Source organism: Myotis lucifugus, unplaced genomic scaffold (genome assembly GCF_000147115.1).
Source record: "Myotis lucifugus unplaced genomic scaffold, Myoluc2.0 scaffold_88, whole genome shotgun sequence".
Lineage (NCBI taxonomy): Eukaryota > Metazoa > Chordata > Mammalia > Chiroptera > Vespertilionidae > Myotis > Myotis lucifugus.
Window position 1 is genome coordinate 4552177 of NW_005871136.1, and position 20632 is coordinate 4572808.

The 20632-nt window shown below is 41.4% G+C and overlaps 1 protein-coding gene across 2 annotated transcripts in view; it reads left to right on the forward strand.

The window, feature by feature from the left end:
- The first annotated feature begins 6 nt into the window (after positions 1–6).
- ZNRF1 (zinc and ring finger 1) overlaps positions 7–20632 on the forward strand; it is a 97937-nt gene continuing 77311 nt past the window's right edge. For both annotated transcript variants that reach the window (XM_006091232.2, XM_006091231.3), the window contains exon 1: positions 7–648. In XM_006091232.2, the coding sequence (XP_006091294.1) occupies positions 222–648 (427 nt within the window). In that variant the 5' untranslated portion in view covers positions 7–221. The remainder of the gene's footprint in view (positions 649–20632) is intronic.

Here is a 20632-nt window from a genome sequence, read left to right on the forward strand (position 1 = left end):
AAACATGCGCTTGGCTCGGATCGTTTTAAATTCTTAGTTTGGGCTCCCCGCCCGCCTGCCGCTCCCGCCCCGCGGTTTCCTTTTTTCTTTTTCTTTTTCCCCCTCCCGATCTCCTTTTTGACTCCCTTCCCCTTTATGCTCGCCCAGCCCTCTCCCCGCCGCTGAGAAGTGGGGGAGGGCCTCGGCCTCCAGGTTCCCGCCCCATCGGGGCCCGGGCGAGCATGGGGGGCAAGCAGAGCACGGCGGCCCGGTCCCGGGGGCCCTTCCCGGGCGTCTCCACGGATGACAGCGCCGTGCCCCCGCCGGGAGGGGCGCCCCACTTTGGGCACTACCGGGCGGGCGGCGGGGCCATGGGGCTGCGCAGCCGCTCGGTCAGCTCGGTGGCGGGCATGGGCATGGACCCCAGCACGGCCGGAGGGGTGCCCTTTGGCCTCTACACCCCCGCCTCTCGTGGGACCGGCGACTCGGAGCGGGCGCCCAGCGGCGGAGGGTCCGCATCGGACGGATCCACCTATGCCCAAGGCAATGGTTACCAGGAGACCGGCGGCGGTCACCATAGAGACGGGATGCTGTACCTGGGCTCCCGAGCCTCGCTGGCGGATGCTCTACCTCTGCACATCGCACCCAGGTGGTTCAGCTCGCACAGCGGTGAGTCCGCGGGTGGTGGAGGGGGCCCCGGAGGGTGGAGTGCAAGGAAGGGCGTGCTGGGGCGCCCCAAACCTGGGCGCGCGTGCGAACGTGTGGACGGAGAGTGCACGGCCAGAGTCTGTCTGCTGTCCCCTGGGTTCCCGAAGCCAAGGGACCGATTGGATACCGAACCTTTAGAAAGGAGGGAGGTTTTCTGTGAGGCCGTGGAGCCGGGCGTTTTAGGACTTGACCCACTTGTGGATGGGCAGAGTGAATGAAACCTGCCTATTGGAATCCCTCTTACCGGCATCACCGTCCTCAGAGAAGAGGTCTGGCCTGACTTAGGGCAAGTCAGCCCCGGGGCTTTCCTTCTGTAACTGCAGCGTTGGGCCTCCCTCACCCTTACCAGACAGACAGGTCCAGTTTGACCAAGTGGCGTCTCCCAAACAAAGAGTGTGAAGAGAAATAAAATCGGAGCCAAGTGGTGGTTGGATTAGGGCGCTCACTCTCTAGCTGGAACAGAGGGCTGTTGAATTTTGCCCCCCGGCTGGAGGTCTGTTTGAATTGTTTAAAATGGAGCAGCTAGCAGGCTGTTGGCGTAGACAGGTGTGGCCTGCTGAATGGAGGCCCAGCCAGGGAGCCTCCCTCCCTCCCAGGCTTTGCAGGACCAGGGCTCTGGTTCCCGTGCTGCATGCAGTAGGCTTGGCTCAGTGACTCTCCCATCCCTTCCCATCTTCCTTTCTTCCCCTCCATGCTAAGTGCTTGGTCTTCCAGATCATCTGCATCCTCTTGGAACAGAGAGGTGAGATTTTATTGCCAGGCTGTGGGTGCATGACAGGGGAAGAGGAAGATCCAGAGAATCTGGATGAATTCGCGATGTGAACTTCTGGTAACAGGCCAGCGAAAAGCTGGAGGAGGATTTCCCAGGCTGTGAGTGGCAGGAGCGTCTGGGAGGAAAACAGCGTCTGGGAGGAAAACAGGTCTGTCTGCTCCGCTAACCTGAGAAGCCAGGTTAGGCTTCTAGAAAATTAGTCAAAAGAGGTGTGCGGCCGCTGTTTACTAATTGGCCTTTATTTTTTGGAAGAGTCTGGATTTCTTTTTTTCAATTCTATAAACTTTAATTTGTGAAATAATTTTATTTGAGGGGGAGGAATAGTGACTGATGGATGACAGGTAACACTTGAAAGTGGCTTTTGAATTGCTAGGATGGTATTTTATTATTTGAACAGGCTTCTCTGACTTGCATCAAACTCTGCCCTGAATGGGATACCAGGCAAGACTGACTGCCTTTGGCACTATTAGACATTTGATGAGCTTTAAAAATTTTGAAATTAACAATCTGTCTTATAAAATTTGGTCCAGAAAGAGTCATCTGTGTTTGTGAGATGATTTGGTTAAGTTTTTTTTAAAGAAACTGTCATTAGTATCTGGTTTTAAATTGAAAAGCACTGTAAGAAGTTTCTCCAAAATCACAGAATTTTGTGTATTATAAAACAAATATAATCTTATAGAGCAGTGGTTCTCAACCTTCCTAATGCCGCGACCCTTTAATACAGTTCCTCATGTTGTGGTGACCCCCAATTTCATTGTTACAAATTGAACATAATTAAAGCATAGTGATTAATCACAAAAAAGTATGTAATTATATATGTGTTTTCCGATGGTCTTAGGCGACCCCTGTGAAAGGGTCGTTCGACCCCCAAAGGGGTCGCGACCCACAGGTTGAGAACCGCTGTTTATAGAGGCTTGTCTGGGGAAGGAGTTCCCTGTTAACTAAAATTTCTTCTCTATCTTTTACTAGAAACTTCTTTTTCCTTATTCCACCACCAGGTTTCATGCTGGAGTTGTGAGCTTATAATTGGATTCCAAAATTTCAGATTCTTCAGCTGTGAAATCTTAGTTTTCTTTTCATCCAATTGTGGTCAGGGTAGGAAGAGCCACCGAACCATGGGAATTACTATTAAAGCATGTGTTGGGGGCTGCTACTAACATTTTGGGTAATAACTTTCTTTATAGGGCCATCCTGTCCTTTTGCAAAACATTGAGCATACCTGGCCCTGCCCACTAAATGCCCTCAGGAATTTCCAAATGATCTTTGTAGGGACTTGGGGAGTGGGGGGTGGGGGGGGGTACCACCTGGATGGAAAACCACTGCTTTAAGAATGTGATCTTTTATTCAAATAAAGTAATTAGTTTTTCCTGTGCAGTTTATTTGAGATGAACCTTCATATTTCCACGCTTCTGTCTCCCTTTTTGTGGGTAAGCCAGGGGGATCTTCCTTCCAGAACATCCCTCTTCCTCTCTTGTTCATTATTATAAAAAGACTCATTTCTATTTTGGAGCCTTTGAGTAAGGTCCGAGCAGTTTTTGCTTTTGTGTCATAAAGGCATAAGGATAAGGATTTTGGTGCGCAGTTGACTAGAAGCCTGGAAGTTGGTGCTCTTGCTTGTGTTTTGTTTTTTAAATAGTTTATTGATTATTTTTTAGAGAGAGAAACATCAAGGTTGACTGCCTCCTGCACAACCCCTACCAGGACCGAGCTCATACCCTGGGCATATGCCCTGACTGGGAATCGAACCAACAAACTTTCTGGTGCACCGAATGATGCCCATCCAACTGAGCCACACAGGCCAAGGCATCTTGCTTGTGTTTTCAGGGTGCTTTGGAACTCTTCTTGGGCACAGAATATAGATGTCAGTGAAGTAAGTGGTGGAGCTGGGATTGGAATGAAGGTCCTGCCAGAGTTAGACCTGGCTCTTAACCATTACACTCTACTGCAGTGGTTCTCAACCTTCTGGCCCTTTAAATACAGTTCCTCATGTTGTGACCCAACCATAAAATTATTTTCGTTGCTACTTTATAACTGTAATGTTGCTACTGTTACGAATCGTAATGTAAATATCTGATATGCAGGATGGTCTTAGGCGACCCCTGTGAAAGGGTCGTTCGACCGCCAAAGGGGTTGCGACCCACAGGTTGAGAACCGCTGCTCTACTGTCTCATCCTAAAGCGTAAGGAAACTGACAGGGTCCTGGAAATTGCACTGGCCTGTGAGTCAGATGACTGTGCTCATTTCCTGATAGAGCTACTAATTAACTGTCTACTTGTGGCCTTGGGCAAGTGAGTCATTTAGCCTCAGAGTCCCCATTTCTTCACCTGTAAGATGGGGTACTATCTATCCTGCTTACCTTGTTGGGTCTACTGAGATAGTGTTTAGAAAAGCCAAATAACATACAGATGGAAAGTGGTGTTCCTTTGGGGCACTTCTATAGTTCTCAGCCTTCTTTCATCTCAGAATTTGTTGGGCATTGAGATTTAGACTTGTGTGGACTGTTTCCCCAAAATGCTCTCTACTGAAATCTGACCTGAATTGATGGACAGATCATAATAATGAGTGCTATTGAGAAGAACTGCTTTATCGGATCAGAGTTAGAGAGTCCATTCCTTTCCACATTAAAATGTAAGTTTTGGCCGAACCGGTTTGGCTCAGTGGATAGAGCGTCGGCCTGCGGACTCAAGGGTCCCGGGTTTGATTCCAGTCAAGGGCATGTACCCTGGTTGCGGGCACATCCCCAATGGGGGGCGTGCAGGAGGCAGCTGATTGATGTTTCTCTCTCATCGATGTTTCTAGCTCTCTATCCCTCTCCCTTCCTCTCTGTAAAAAAATCAATAAAATATATATTTAAAAAAAATAAAATGTAAGTTTTGCTGTAAGGTGTTTCTAATAGTACCCCATTTATCTCAGAATATGGATTTCTAGATGTGGGGAAAAAACATAGAGGACCCACCATGTGGGAAGGAAGAGGTTGCCTGTTTTCTGGATCCTTCTATAAAATGGCTGGTCATTGAGGCTTTCACTCCAACTTGTTAGTCATTTGTATGAATACACATGTACATTCAGAAAAATCTAAGCTATTCTCTGTTGTCACCAAGCCATCAACTGGGGTTCATAGAAGGTGACTTTTCATAAGTCTTTAAACATGCTAGCAGGATGCCTCATTCTATTTTGCTGCCGCTCTAGGGTTCTCAAGTTAATTACTTTTCTCCATTCTTAAATAATTAGGGAGAGTTGCCAACTCTATTGGAGTGGACCAGAAAGCCTTTTTGTGCCTCACCATAGGTGTGCTAAAGGTAATGGTCCTTCACATGGTTTCTGAAGAAGGGAAAGCATTCTGTGGTCTCCAAAGAGAATGATGGGTCCCCTGCCCTGTAGAAGTTCTGTTTTTTTTAAAATATATATTTTTATTGATTTCAGAGAGGAAGAGAGAGGGAGAGAGAGATAGAAACATCAATGATAAGAGAGAATCATTGATCGGCTGCCTCCTGCACACCCCCCCATTGGGGATCAAGCCTGCAACCTGGGCATGTTCCCTTGACCAGAATCGAACCTGGGACCCTTCAGTCCGCAGGCCAACACTCTATCCACTGAGTCAAACCGGCTAGGGCTTAAGTTCTATTCTTAATGAAGACTTTTTCTTTTTTTAAATGAAGACTTTTTTTTAAAGCAGAGTTTGGATTTCTCTATTCACCATGAGGGCTTTTATTTTTTCTTTGACCTTTTCATAAAAATAAATGATTTTTAGAGAGAGGAAGGGAGAGAGAGAGAAAAGAAAGATAATTGTGAGAGAGAAACATTAATGGGCTGCCTCCCGCATGTGTCCTGACCTGGGATTAAACCTGCAACCTGGGTATGTGCCCTGGAATCGAATCCCCCACCTCCTTTTTGTGTATGAGATGATGTTCCAACCAACTGAGCCACACTGGCCAGGGCATAAGGGCTTATTTTCTATAAAATAAAAGAAGTTCCCCTGAGGAGAAGAGAATTTCTTGAAGTTCACAGTTAACTCTTACTCATTGGGGTTTGAAAGGTCTTGCAAAAAACAGAGATTTTTCACTCTTAAAGTGTTTGCTTTATGGGATGTGTACATTTTGCTACTAAACAAAGACACACCCCAAATATGTCACAAGGACTCTGAGCCAGGCCACTTTTAACCAAACAAATGCTACTCTAATACCTTTTGGGAAAAGGAACATGCTTTATATTTTACTAATGTGATATTCAACCCAAGCTTATTGGGCATTAACATTTTGGAAAACCTAATTCTAAAACTAAACTTCTTTGGTGACAGTTTCAAAATTGAAAAAAAACTTCATAGGGAAGTGGTGGTAACTTAAATAGGTCCTAGTCCTACAAAGCCTTAAGTAGGGGTGTTTTAATGATAATGGGTTGCTGAATCTTGAAGTCAACTCAAAACCTAAATCCTAATCCCAGTCTTTAGAATGATGACTCAGTGTAAATTTCCATCTGTTTCTTTTTCAAGCTTTGCCATGGTCTAGTCTGAATCAAATGGTTCCTAGTGATTACTGTGGCTATATAGACTTGAATATGAGGAGGGACTTCATACATCCAGCAGTTTGTGTTTTTTTATCCTTCACCTGAGGATATGTTTTTATTGATTTTAGAGAGAGAGAAACACTGATGTGAGAACCGTCTGTCGGGGAATCAAACTCACAACCTAGATGCCCTGACTCCAAAATTGAACCTGCAACTTTTGGTGTATGGCAGTGATGGCGAACCTATGACACGCGTGTCAGAGGTGACACGCGAACTCATTTTTTTGGTTGATTTTTCTGTTAAATGGCATTTAAATATATAAAATAAATATCAAAAATATAAGTCTTTGTTTTACTATGGTTGCAAATATCAAAAATTTTTTTTAAAAAAAAATATATTTTATTGATTTTTTACAGAGAGGAAGGGAGAGGGATAGAGAGTTAGAAACATCGATGAGAGAGAAACATTGATCAGCTGCCTCTTGCACACCTCCTACTGGGGTTATGCCCGCAACCAAGGTACATGCCCTTGGCCGGAATCGAATCTGGGACCTTTCAGTCCGCAGGCTGACGCTCTATCCACTGAGCCAAACTGGTTAGGGCTCAAAAAATTTCTATATGTGACACAGCACCAGAGTTAAATTAGGGTTTTTCAAAATGCTGACACACTGAGCTCAAAAGGTTCGCCATCACTGGTGTATGGGATGATGCTCCAACCAACTGAGCCACCCGATCCAGCAGTTTTTATTTTTGAATTTTTTGTTCATAACAGCACACAGGTTTATTCTTGACTCCAGTGTTTCAGTTCCTGATATTGATAAAGGGTGAGTTGTGGGTGTAAATGAATAACCTGAAGACCAACCCTCAAGTAGGAAGCAAATAAAGAACCATGTTTAATCGTAAAGCAGCAGCTTGGGTAGTTTCTAGATGAGCCTGTTTACCTCGAGATCTCCCCAGAGTTGTTAGATTTGAGATACCACTTTCCTCTCTTGGGAATAAAGAGGAAGAGGGAATTCACTGGGTCCCTGTAAAAACCAAGTTAGAGGAGGCATGGTAAGAATGCCTAATGCACTCTTGGGTCTATAATAAGGAGGCAGATACAAATGAGCTCTTTTCTGTAAATGGTTCAAAGGGTATTCAAACTTGACTCTGCCCAATATAGGGGGCTCGTTAACAATGCAGATGACTGGACCTCACTCCCAGAATTCAGTACACCTAACGAGAGACCCAAGAATCTCAATTTGCAAATTATCCTGAAAATGTAGGACCATTTATATCTGAACCTCAACTCCATGATGGATATAGAATTCAGAAAAAGAACTCTTAATTTTTTGGGTGGATCCATTAGCATTATTTTTAATATTACTAAACCAGGCAGATCTTTCCTAAGCAGGATGCATACAAATCTTTTCATTTGCTCCCAGAGGGTAGATTGACCCAGTAAGAGCATTGTTCATTATTTGATGGTTTTCTTTTACATGGAGCTAAGCAGTTTTCTCCTACAGATAGGCCTAAGCCAATCTGCCTTGGTCCTGAGAATTGAAGTTGCTCCAAACAGAAGTTAATTGTGGCAATGTCCCCTTTCCTTCTGTGCTGTCTTCCCCCTGATTTTTCTTCTATGGCACAGCTGCTGCCTTTAGCTACTTGTGCTACAGAGGAGCTTACTGAGTTATATATCCCCAGCCAGATAGACAAGTCAAGATCTTAGGATGAATCCAGACTTTAAGTGGACAGAATACCTCTTTCCTTTTCTCTTACCTGACCCAAAAGTATGAGACGTGTGTGTGTGTGTGTGTGTGTGTGTGTGTAGGTCTATTGAGCTAAGACATTCATTTATTCAAGTATTTATTGAGTGCCTCCAGTATTCTAGGACCTGTGCTAGGTGATGGGAATATGTATTTATTAGAAGGATGATTAACATTACTTTGTTCTTTCTGTTGACGTAAGAACATCCAAACCTGTAGAGAATTTTTAGAAAATGTATTTGAGCCATACAGAAGATACACCTGAAAGCAACATCTCAACAGGCTGAGATAAATGCTTCCAAGAAATAATATTTTGCAGCTCTCTTCTATGCATTTGGAACTGAAGGAACCTTAAAAGGAAGATTACCTGAAGGTGGGAGAAAGCAAGCTGGGGATCAGATTACATGATAGCTAAGATTCTGTGATCCCTGGAGGGTGGCTTTAGAAGGAAGGGTCTGAAAAGAGACATTTAAAGGTGTGTTAACCTAGATGCACAGGAACAATGGACAGGCCTTGCTTAAGGCAAAGATAAGTAAAGAGGTTATATGCCTGGAGCCTGACTACTCACCAAGACCTGCCCAGTTAGGAATTTCTGTTCAGATAGATCATCCTGTGAGGTGACTTTCCCTAGAACCCCTATCAGGTCCACATTCCTAAGAATCTTTGCTTTCTCCTTAAGAGTTGGAATATTGCAGCTTGTGGAAGATTTTACCTTCTTTATCAGTGCCTTGGTTGAATAAACAAACAAATTTAGGGTTTTGTTCATAAGTCTGTTACATGGATGTTATATCCTCTCTACTCTTCACTCACACTATTCATTCTTTCCTATACCCTAGTTCTGAGCTGGGACAGGTGATCTTTTCTTTGTGGTTCCAGTCAAGTGTCTACTAAGGAATTTTTCATATGTTCCAATACAAGTGGTCATTTATCTTCTCAATGAGAATATCAAAAGAAAAACTGTTTTTCAAACTCTTCATGTATATCTTTGACTTCGGGATCTTTTTCATCCCTGGAGCCACTTTCCTTTCTGATTGTTCAACACTGCTTTCTAAAAGCACGATCCACCACTTTTGTAATCTGTCTCTGTAAAATTTATCCCAAGTCACAAAAACCCATAAGAAAATATAAGGAATAATTTTCCTCTTTGATCTTCTAAGTGTATGTCTCTGAGCTCCACAACATTGCCATTTTCATGTCATTTTAAGTAATTTTTAAGGCCTTGTTTGTGATAGCCAGCACTAGTGACTGAAATGTCATTTCTCCTGGAATAATTATTAAATATGTGTTATAGTTGAGTATTTATAAATTAAAGAATGGTCCATACTGAGGGACTTTATGCAGACTTCGGCTATAGGTGATACCTTGATTTCTGAAGGATAATTTTTGGAGAAACCTCACCTTACATTTAGGAATATGCAGCCATCTTGATCTTAAGGCATTAAACTTGTCATAACATGGCTCCAAGTTTCTTGTTGGTAGTACCTTTAGCCCTCAAAAAAGTATAGTTAAATAAACCATGCCTCCCCTCTGTAATACAGTACAGTATCTTTTAATGTCAAAGTTGATTTGTTAGCAGGTGGAGAAACTTAGATATGGAGTCACCCAGATGATTTGGGACAGATGTAGCAGGAGAATCCAAGACCCTAGATCCCAGCCAGCTTGGTCATTTTGTCCATATTTCTCAGCTCTTTGGAGATCTTTTCCATCTCAAGTCATCTCCTCCGCCCCCCCCCTTTTTTTTTCCTTTGCCCTGCTGAGGTGTTTTTCCTTAGGGAGAGCTGTTAAGATTCTTTCATCCTGAGGCCTGCTCAAGTACTCTGGGAATCCTAAGAAGATTTGAGCGAGTCCAACCTAAACCAATGAAGTACTTGGTCTACCATAAATACAAATTACTTTCTGTAATATTGTTCTGTTCTACTTAGATCATTTATACTTTTAATACCCTCTAAGGTATAATAAATACCATCTAAGTCAGCTTTTCAAAGACACTTTTTAAAAAAAATCCTCACCCACGGACATGCTTAGAGAAGAGGAAAGGGGAGAGAGAAAGAGAGAATCATCAATTGGTTGCCTTCCGCACCAGCTCCAATAGGGACTGGAACCTGCAACCCAGGTATGTGCCCTGGCTGGGAATCGAACCATAATCTTTTGGTGCACAGGATGATGCTCAACCAACTGAGCCACTCCAGCTGGACCAAAGAAACTTTTTTGTAACACTGCCCACTACTGTAATGAGCATCACTAAATACCCATGTATACCACATGTTGTTATATTTTTTCCGTCCTAGTCAGATATGGCTGAACCAGTCAAACCATTATAGCCAGTTATCCTTGAGATCTATGGGAAGTCTTAAGACCTGTGATGTGGGCTGGTTTGCACACTAGCTGCCTTCTGTCTTAATTTCTAACAAGCCCAGTCATGTTAGCTGTATTTAATTGATCCATTTCCTACCTCCTCTCTCAGCTCAGAGGCAAGTGCAACATAAAAGGATAGTGAATCTAAGCTTCTCCAGTATTTTGAGGTAGAGGGATTTCCTATGAAGTAGCAGGCCTTTAAAAAAATAGTATTATGAGCTGTTCTGTGTTTGGTGTGGCTTTGGAAAACCTTTGGATTCTTCTACTGAAATTCTGTTTGCAAAAAAAAAATCTTTTTAATGAAACAGTGTGAGTCACAAAGCAGGCACTCCTTCTCATAATAGCATTTCTCACCAGGGGAATTTTTGGTAGCTGTTGGGGGAGGGAGTTGAGTGGGTTGTGGATGATAAATCCCTTGGTGGAACATAACCAGAGACTGCCATATCAGAACTCTGGTGCTTTCCTTCTGACTGTGAGCCCTGAATTCAAAGTGCAGGACAGCAGAATAGAATGGGGAAGCCTGTGCTCAGTGAATTGCCACCGTAGCATGACCAATGAGATTGGAGTCTCAACATTCAGACTCAGTCCATTAAAACACCACTGTAGTATATAATAGGGTCATGAGACTGAGGCCTTGGGTCAGAAGGCCTAAGGTCATTTGCAGGAAAAGCATATTTCTGGATTAAGGGATGGCTCTGGACCTAATGATGAGAATTTAAGAGTCATGAGTGTGAAATTTTTTCCATATTGTGAAATAGTGGTCTGGCTCTTGGTACTTTACAAAGAAAGGATTCATTCAAGGTCATCTGTGCTCTTAAGATTTTAGGTCTAGTAAACACTTAGAATGACACCCAAAGTGAACATCACTCAGTCTCTTTGTAGGATGGTGAAAAGGAAAGGCTAGAGATATTAAGAGTTCAGAACAAGCCAGGATTATGACATCAACAAACAAAATGCGTGTCCGCCCAAACCTGAGTTTGATTGCTGCCAACTTCAATGATTTACAATTCTTCGTCCTCATGTCTGAACCACTGTCTTATGAAAGCTACCGACAGCAAAGTCTGAAAGATCATTACAACTGGGTTAAGATTTGCTTTTCTTCGGAAAGTCATAGCTGTCTCCATTCCGTGTTTTCCTGGCTTTGTACTTTTCTTCAAAGCCTCTTACCAGTTCCAAGTCTCCGGAGTTCAATAAAGGGGAACAGGAAGTTGGTGTTTGATGCCTAAGAGCCAGCAATGACGTAATGAGGAAAAGGACATAAGCACAAACTGGGAGGGGGGTTCTGGGCCTTGAGATCTGAGGTCTGTAGGATTATACAGACATCCTTCAAAGATGACTTTAACCAACTCTTTTAAACAAGGAAAAAGCAATTGGAACCTCTGTTCTGAGAGGATTAATTTGTTCCGAGAGGATTAATTTTCTTAGGTTATAATGGAGGCTCAACATTTTTAACTGCTAGTATAATTAGTTACAAAGTATCTTGCCTCAGGAGTTGAAACATTTAAAGAAAAAGTGATTATCACTTTTATAAAAAAGCAGGAGTTACTTTCCTGCCTTTCTTTTCCGTGAGAGGCCTCAGGGTATGTCCTGTCATGGGATCCAGGCTGGAGCCTGACCCTTCCTTTTCCTGTCCATTCACTTTTATGAGTTGAACTGCAAAGTTTCATTGCTGTAGTGGCAAAACGGGAAAGTCACAGGGGTTTGTGCTATTTCAAATCTGATTTCATTTTTACATTTCAGGAAATCAAATAGTGGTATAACTGAATAGAAGCTCAGATCTCTTGGAATCTTTTTAAAAAATGAGCTATTTAAGGCATTCAAAAGAGATAATGTACTTTACCTACCAGATTAATAAATAAATAAGACATTACAGATGTAATTGTATGTGCCCTCCCCAATTTCTGTTTTTTCACCTTCCCTCCCCAAAGGTAACCACTGCCCAGACTCTCCTGTTTATCATCCTATATATGTTCACATTTTTACTGCATATTACTATCCAAAACAGTATTCATTTAATTTATATAAACTTTATCGTAATGTCTCTATCCTTTCACATCCATATGTATGTTCCTCAAAAGGGATTTGAGATCTATAAATCCATTGTAGTACTTATTGTTCTGCCACATTAATTTTCACTGCTGTACTCTATTATATGAATATACCACAAATACCACCATTTATAGATCCATTATCCTGTCAATGGATATTAACGTTATTTTCAATTGCTTTGAGAATGCTTTCCTATTTCCTTATATACTTGAATGAGAGTATTTCTAGGGTACATCCTTAGTCAGGAAATAGCTGGGTCATAGGGTATATATAGCTTTAACTCTTAATTAAATATTGCCCAGTAGATCTCCAATGTGTTGGTACCAATTTACACTCTCCAAATAGCATATTTTCACTTGTTTCATGACCTTGACAAAACTTGATATTGTCATAGTTTAATTTTTGTCAAGTTCCGGTGGGTGTGAAATGGTATATCAGCCCTAGCTGGTTTGGCTCAATGGATAGAGCATTGGCCTGCGGACTAAAAGGTCCCAGGTTCGATTTCGATTCCGGTCAAGGGCACATGCCCAGGTTGTGGGCTCCATCCCCAGGAGGGGGCATGTAGAAAGCAGCCAATCAAGATTCTCATCATTGATATTTCTATCTCTCCCTCTCCCTTCCTCTCTGACACCAATAAAAATATATTTTAAAAAAAGAAATAGTATATCATTATGATGTTGTTTGTATATTTGGTGATATGTATTTACACAAATTAATATTAATATTGTATACTTAATCATCATGTTTCCTCTCCTATGAAATGCTTGTTCATGTCTTTTACCCATGTTTATATTGGATGGTTCATCCTTCTCTTACTAGTTTATATGAATTTGTGTTTTGTATTGGGATAATAATTTTTTAAAATTTATTTTAAAAATTTTAAAATTGATTTTGGAGAGAGAGAGGGAGAGAGACATTGCTTTGTTGTTCTTTTTATTTATGCATTCATTGGGTGCTTGTATGTGGCCTGACCGGAAATGGAACCCACAACCTTGGCGTATGGGAATGACCCTCTAACCAATTGAGCTACCTGGCCAGGGCGGTCTAATAATTCTTTGTCATATATAATGCAGATGTGTTTCTCCTAGTTTGTGGATTATCTCTTTACTCTCTTTGTGATTTCTTATGGCTAACAATTTTAATATAATTGAATATTTCAGTATCTTCTCTTATGGATTGTGTATTTTGTGTCTTACGGAAGATTTTCTTTTCTTGAGGTTATAAACATATAATTTTATATATCATTCTAAAAGTTTTTAAATTTGCCTTTCATATTTAAGTTCTTAATTCGTATGGAATTAAATTGTCAGATAAGGATATATTTTCCTTTCCCATATGAATAACCAGCTCTCCCACCAACAAGTGAGGAATGGTAAGTAAGGTCTTTCTGCTGATTTGCAAGCCACCTCTATCATATACCAAGTTTCCTTCCAGGCACGGATTTGTTCCTGGGCTTTTTGTTCTGTTCCATTGGTCAATTTGTCTATCTATGTGCTAATACTTTCTTAATTACTGTAGTTTTGTCTTGCCATGTGGAAGGGCAAATCCTTTCATCTTGTTATTTATTCTTTTTCAAAGCTCTGCTGTCTGAATGAAGCTTTCTAGGGAACAAATACAGAATCCGGATAGAATCAACAAAACGAAGTACAAACTGCGGGGGAACTGCTGTGTTTATAGCTGGTATTCTTAATGACAGGACATCTGGCAAACTGACCCTAATGGGCAGTTTCGAATTCCCCCCCCTACTATATTGCACAAACAATAACATTTCCCTATGTCTTTGTATTGCAAACAGCAGAATAAACAATTCTGTATGTTACAGACAACAACAATAAAAACAACAAAACTGGATAGCTATTTTGGGTACATTTTGCTTCCAGTTAAATTTTAGAAACAGCTTTGTCAACTTCTCTGCAGAAAAACTCGTTAGGATATTTTGTTGGAATTACGTTGAATTTATCAATTGCCAACTCTAACATTGAGTCTACTCATGAATCTGATGGAAGTGGACTTACAGAAATAAAAGAATAGATTTTTAAAATGTTTTTAAAAACTTTAATTTTGGACTCACAGAAAAGTTGCAAAATTTGTATAAATAAATTAAATATTTCATCTTCGTTATCCAGAATCTTTAAATGTTATTAGAAAAACATAAAGAGTTGAAAGTCCATTAAGTTCTTAACTCTGCAAAGCAGCTTAATGTCTTAAGTAAGAATTGAAACTTCTAAAGTCTGAGGATCTACATTGACCTGCTCCTGGGAATGGGAAAACCACCTGATCTTACAATTGGCATGGTGGCTGAAGAAGTAATTAGGCCTAATACTGAGATCTGCTTTCATCAGCGTTGTCCTGTATCCTTATGTGGACGACAGTAGATCTAGTCCCAACCCCTGCTCCCCAGGTTTGTGCTCTGATCCCTTCCGTTGAGAGAAGGAAGGGCTTCTTGCCCTTCAGTTGAGGGTCTTCTCACGGCTGTAGGCAGGAGAGTTCATGACATGAGAATGGAGGCTTGGGTTGGCTGAGCCAGAGGTGCCTTCATGGGAGGAATGGGCACCTCACTCTTATGAGAGGCAATGTGGAGTTGTGGTTAAGGTTGCAGGCTCAGAGCCAGACTGTATTAGATTTGAATCCCAGTGTTGCTGATTTTTAGCTTTGGAATCTGTTGGGGTCCAGCCCCAGCAGGTCCAGGGGTTCCCAAAGGTGTGGACGGTCGGCGAAGAAGGAATGACCCAGAGACAGTGTTCAGTTGATCAGCATAGCGAGGTTCTCTCTTTATTCTCCTGTGAAATCTGTATTTATAACATTTGATTTTAACCCTATCTATTCTATTCCAAAGGTTAGGGCGTTTGTTATCTCCATTCCAAGGTCACTACTCTATTGTTCTGTTAAGCTACAAGGAAGTAACTGAAGGAGATTATCCTAAGTAAAGATTATGTAGTTTAAGTGTGATTGTTCGTAAAGTGATTAACTACCAGCCTGGCACTTAGTTAAGGGGTTTTACTGATTCCCTTCCTTAGTCCTGTTAATCCCCTAACTCCAGGGAAAAATCCCCACCTGGGGAAACAACCTTTCTCGGAGAGGTGACCTTGGTTAAAACACATAGCGCTAAGAAGGGGAGCAAACATATTAAGAACAGTATGCCATATACCCCAGGTCCCTTGAAACATATGCTGTGCAGATGTTTCTTCCCTGCAGCGACTATGTCAAGCAGCACGGATGGACCAGCTTCCGGCAGGAATCTTAGGCAAGTGACTTAATCTTGCAGCTCTAAAGTGAGGATAATGATAATTATATATACCATATGGGACTACTGTAGGAATTAAATGAGTTTATTGGCATATTTACATCACTCAAAACAGTGCCTAGCAGATAGTAAGTGATCAGTAAATGTAGCCCCTTTTGTTGTTTAATGTCTGGAGAAAGCTTCATAATTTTTTTAAGATCTTGAAACCCGTTTGTTAGATTTATCACTAGGTACCTTATAGTTTTTTGGTTATTACTGTAAAGAGTAGCTTTAATTTTTTCTTTTTAATTATTGGAGTTTTCTTGAGCAGACTTGTTGAACTCTTATAGGTCTAATAGTTTTCATTTCATTTATATACAGAGAAAGTCCAAGAGAATCACATCTGCATATAATGGCTTTTCTTTTAAAAATCTTCCTATGTGTTTCTCTTTATTATTTATGGATTGCTGTCTACTTTCTTTAGTAAAAAATCTATTTGAGTCTAGCCCTAGCTGGTTTGGCTCAGTGGATGGAGCGTCGGCCTGTGGACTGAAGGGTCCCAGGTTCGAATCTGGCCAAGGGCACATGCCCAGGTTGTGGGCTCGATCCCCAGTGGGGGGTGTGCAGGAGGCAGCCGATCAATGGTTCTCTCTCATCATTGATGTTTCTATCTTTCCCTCCCTCTCCCTTCTTCTCTGAAATCAATAAAGAAATATATTTTTAAAAAATCTATTTGAGTCTATAATCATGGGCATCTTTGTTTTCCTCCTATTAAAGGGAGTGCTTCTTGTGTTGGAAGTGTTGTGTGTACTTTGGTAGGTAGTTTTTATTCTCTTTTATTCTTAATTTGTTAAATGATCACAAATGGCTATTTTATCAAAATTTTCCTTTGCATTATTCAGATGGTCTTCCTCCTTTCATTTGTTAATGAAGTCAATTATACTAATAGACTTTGTAATGTTAAACTGTCCTTATATTGATGAAACAAACCTTATTTGCATATATATCATAATTTTATTTTCATGTTGTCTTCTCTTATTATTATGACTAGAGGCTCGGTGCATGAAATGAAATTTGTGCACACGGGGGTGGGGGGTGTCCCTCAACCCGGCTTGTGCCCTCTCACAGTCTGGGAGCCCTTGGGGGATGTCCTCCACCTCCGCTGCGCTCGCCAGCCATGAGCCTGGCTTCTGGCTCAGCGGAGCTCCCCCTGTGGTAGTGCACTGGCCACCAGGGGGCAGCTCCTGCATTGAGCTTGGTCAGTTCGAGTTATAGTTCTGCCTTTTGGTCGATTTGCATATTAGCCTTTTATTATATAGGATTAATGTAGCCTTTATTTTTTTATATACTTTTATTGATTTCATAGAGGAAGGGAGAGAGAAATAGAAACATCAGTGATGAGAGAGAGTCATTGATCAGCTGCCTCCTGCACACCCTAGGGATTGAACCCCCAACCGGGGCATATGCCTTGACCGGGTTAGAACCTGGGAACCTTCAGTTCACAGGCCGATGCTCTATTCACTGAGCTAAACCCGCTAGGGTTTAATGTAGCCTTTAAAATGAGAATATATGTTCACTCATTTTTAAAAAAATCTTCACCTGAGGATATGTTTATTGATTTTAGAGAGAGGAAGGGAGAGAGGGGGAGGGAGAGAGAGAGAGAGTATTAGATTTGAATCCCAGTGTTGCTGATTTTTAGCTTTGGAATCTGTTTCGGTGAAGAAGGAATGACCCAGAGACAGCAAGGAACAGTGTTCTGACCAATTGAGCCACCCCGCCAGAGCTATATGTTTTTTCTTTTTAAAAAATATATATTTTTATTGATTTCAGAGAGGAAGGGAGAGGGAGAGAGAGAGAGATAGAAACATCAATGATGAGAGAGAATCACTGATCGGCTGCCTCCTGCATCGAGCCCGAAACCTGGGCATGTGTCCTTGACCGGAATCGAACCCGGGACCCCTCAGTCTGCAGGCCAGTGCTCTATCCACTGAGCCAAACCAGCCAGGGCTGTATTTTCTTTTTTGGAAAAGTTTGTATAAAGGCATATGAGAGTTCTGGCTACAAACAGATGGCATGCTCAGAGGTAATTGAATCAAATTTAACTAAAGAGTGGACAGGTGAAGCACCCAGACACTGGCCACAGAGGGAAGCTGTTACCACCGCTTTTAGATCGGGAACATACAGTGGGGGAGCCATTATCAAACCTGTTGAGAACTGTAGCTCTTGGAGCTATCCCACAGAACTGTGGCCTTACATAGTAAGATAATAAGTATCCCAACCTCTCTGTCATCTTGTCCTTCAGCTTCCTACTGGTGCTTCCCTTTGGTCAAGTCCAAAAGTTTAGGAAGCAACTGAACCATGTCCAGACTTGTTAGCCTTGTGGAGCACAGAGCGGAGAGGAAAATGAATCTGGAGGAAACAGAGACAAGAGAAATATCAGTACTTTGAATGCGTGGTAGAATTTGCATGTAAAATTCTCCTGTAAAACTATCTGGGCCTGGGACTTTTTTTTGTAAGTCGTTTTTTGTCTAATGATCCAAGTTCTTCAATGTCATTGGTATATTTAGGTTTTTTTATTGTGTCAGTTTTGATAAGGCATATATTTTAAGGCAGTCTATTCCTATCTGTATATTATATCCCCTTTTTCATTTTTAATGTTACTTTTCTGTTTTCTTTTTATTCTTTTTTTTAATATATATTTTATTGATTTTTTACAGAGAAGAAGGGAGAGGGATAGAGAGTTAGAAACATCGATGAGAGAGAAACATCAATCAGCTGCCTCCTGCACGCCCCCCATTGGGGATGTGCCCGCAATCAGGGTACATGCCCTTGACCGGAATTGAACCCGGGACCCTTGAGTCCGCAGGCCGACGCTCTATCCACTGAGCCAAACCGGTTCGGCTTCTTTTTATTCTTGATTACTCTTGCTAGAGCTTTATTTTATTAATATATTTTCAAAGGACCAGCTTTTGATTTTGTCAATTGCCTCCCCAACCCTGCTATTCCATTGCTCTCTATTTTATCTTTCCTTCTAATTTCCTTGGGCGTGCTTTGTATTTTTCTAACTTCTTGAGATGTACCCTATGTTTTTTTGTTTATTTATTTATTTTATTGATTTGAGAGCGAAACACTAATTTGTTCCACTTATTTATGTATTTATTGGTTGATTCTTGTATGTGCCCTGACTGGGTATTGAAACTACAACTTTGGAGTATGCAGATGATGCTCTAACCAACTGAGCTACCTGGCTGGCCAGGGCTGGACCCTATGTTTATAGACTTTTCAATCTCCTTTTCTTTCTTTCTTTCCTTTTTTTTTTTAGATTTGTTTGTTTGTTTGTTTGTTTAATTCTCACCTAAGGATATTTTAAGAGAGGAAGGGAGGAAGGAAGGGACCTTATCTAGCCCAGGACTGAACTTTCAACCCAGGTACATGCCCTTGACTGGGAATACAATCCACATTTTGGTCCACAGGCTGATGTTCTAACCACTGAAAACGCTGGCCAGGGCTCCATCTTGTTTTCTAATATAGGCATTTAAGGCTCTGAAATTTTCCTTTGAGTACTTCTTTAACTGGATTCTATGATTTTTGATATTTGTGTATCATTTAGTTCTAGATATTTTCTAATTTGTAGTATTTTTTTATTTATGAGTTATTTACAAGTATATTTTAAATTTTTCAAACATTAAAAAACAATCTAAGGTTTTGTATTTTTTAATTGCATTATTTAAAAAAATATTGTTATTAATTTCAGAGAAGAAGGAGGGGAGAGGTAGAAACATCAGTGATGAGAGAGAATCATTGATTGGCTGCCTCCTGCATGCCCCACACAGAGGATCGAGCCCGAAACCTGGGCATGTGTTCGGACTGGGAATTGAACCGTGACCTCCTGGTTCATAGGTCAATACTCAACCACTGAGCTACGCTGGCTAGGTTCAAACATTTTTTTAAATTGGCTTCCAGTTTAATTACATGATAGTCATAGAGCAGTCTGTCTGATAATGACTTTTTGTTTTTATTGATACTCAATTTGTGGTTTATTACTATATGGTCAGTTTCCACATATGTTTTATTTGTGCTTGAGAAGATTGTGTTCTAATTGTTGGGTGAAATTTTATTCTGTATATTCCTAGATCAAGCTTATCATTATTTATTTATTTATTTTTTGTTGTTAATCCTCACCCAAGGATATTTTTCCATTGCTTTTTTAGGAAGAGTGGAAGAGAGAGGGAAAGACAGAGAGAAACATTGATATGAAAGAAACACATCGGTTGGTTGCCTCCTGCACGGGCCCTGACCTGGGCCTGGGCCTGGGCCTGGGTCGGGGAGGAGCCTGTGTCCTTGACCAGAATTGAACCCAGGACCCTTTGGTCCACAGGCCAATGCTCTATCCACTGAGCTAACCCAGCTAGGGCAAGCTTATCATTTTTTAAAATTGATTTTTTAGAGAGAGAGAGAAACATCAACTTGTTGTTCCACTTATTTATGCATTCATTTGCTGATTCTTGTATGTGCTCTCACCGGGGGATTGAACCCACAACCTTGGTATATCAGGAAAATATTCCAACCAACCGAGCTACCTGGCCAGCACTGAGAGACTATCTTTTAATTGGCAATTTAACCCATTTTAAAAGTATGGTGGTTATAATTATATCTTATTTGAACATCTATAATAATAAAAGCATAATATGCTAATTAGACCAGACGTCTTTCCGGATGTTCTTCCGGACGACCTTCCAGACGAAGCTGGGCCTGTGAGGGAAGCCCAGGTCCTGGGTGCCAAAGGGAAGCCCGTGCCAGCAGCCGGGGGAAGGAAGGCCTACTCTTGCATGGATTTCTTGCATCGGGCCTCTAGTCATATATAATATTATTTAATATCTTGTTTCGTGCTATTTACCATGTGTTTTATTTGCATATTTCTCCTTTTTTGACTTCTATTAGATAGCTTGGGTTTTCTTTATCCACACTCTTTTTTTTTAGTTGATCATCAGCCTAGCCAGGATCTCTAGCCAGGATCTCCAGCCAAATTCTGGTCAGGATCGCCAGCGAAGTTCTGGTCTTTATTGTCTTGTTACATCTGTATTTATACCGGTTGATTTTTTTTTTTTTTAATAATAATTTTTATTTCTTAAAGTATTACAAATAGTATTACATATGTCTCCTTTTTTCCCCCCCTTGACATTCCCCCGACCCCTACCCCCCGCCCCCCCCCGCCCCGGGGCTTGTGTCCATTGGTTAATCTTATAGGCATGCATATAAATCCTTTAGTTGGGCTCTTAATCCCCCCCCGCCAACCTTC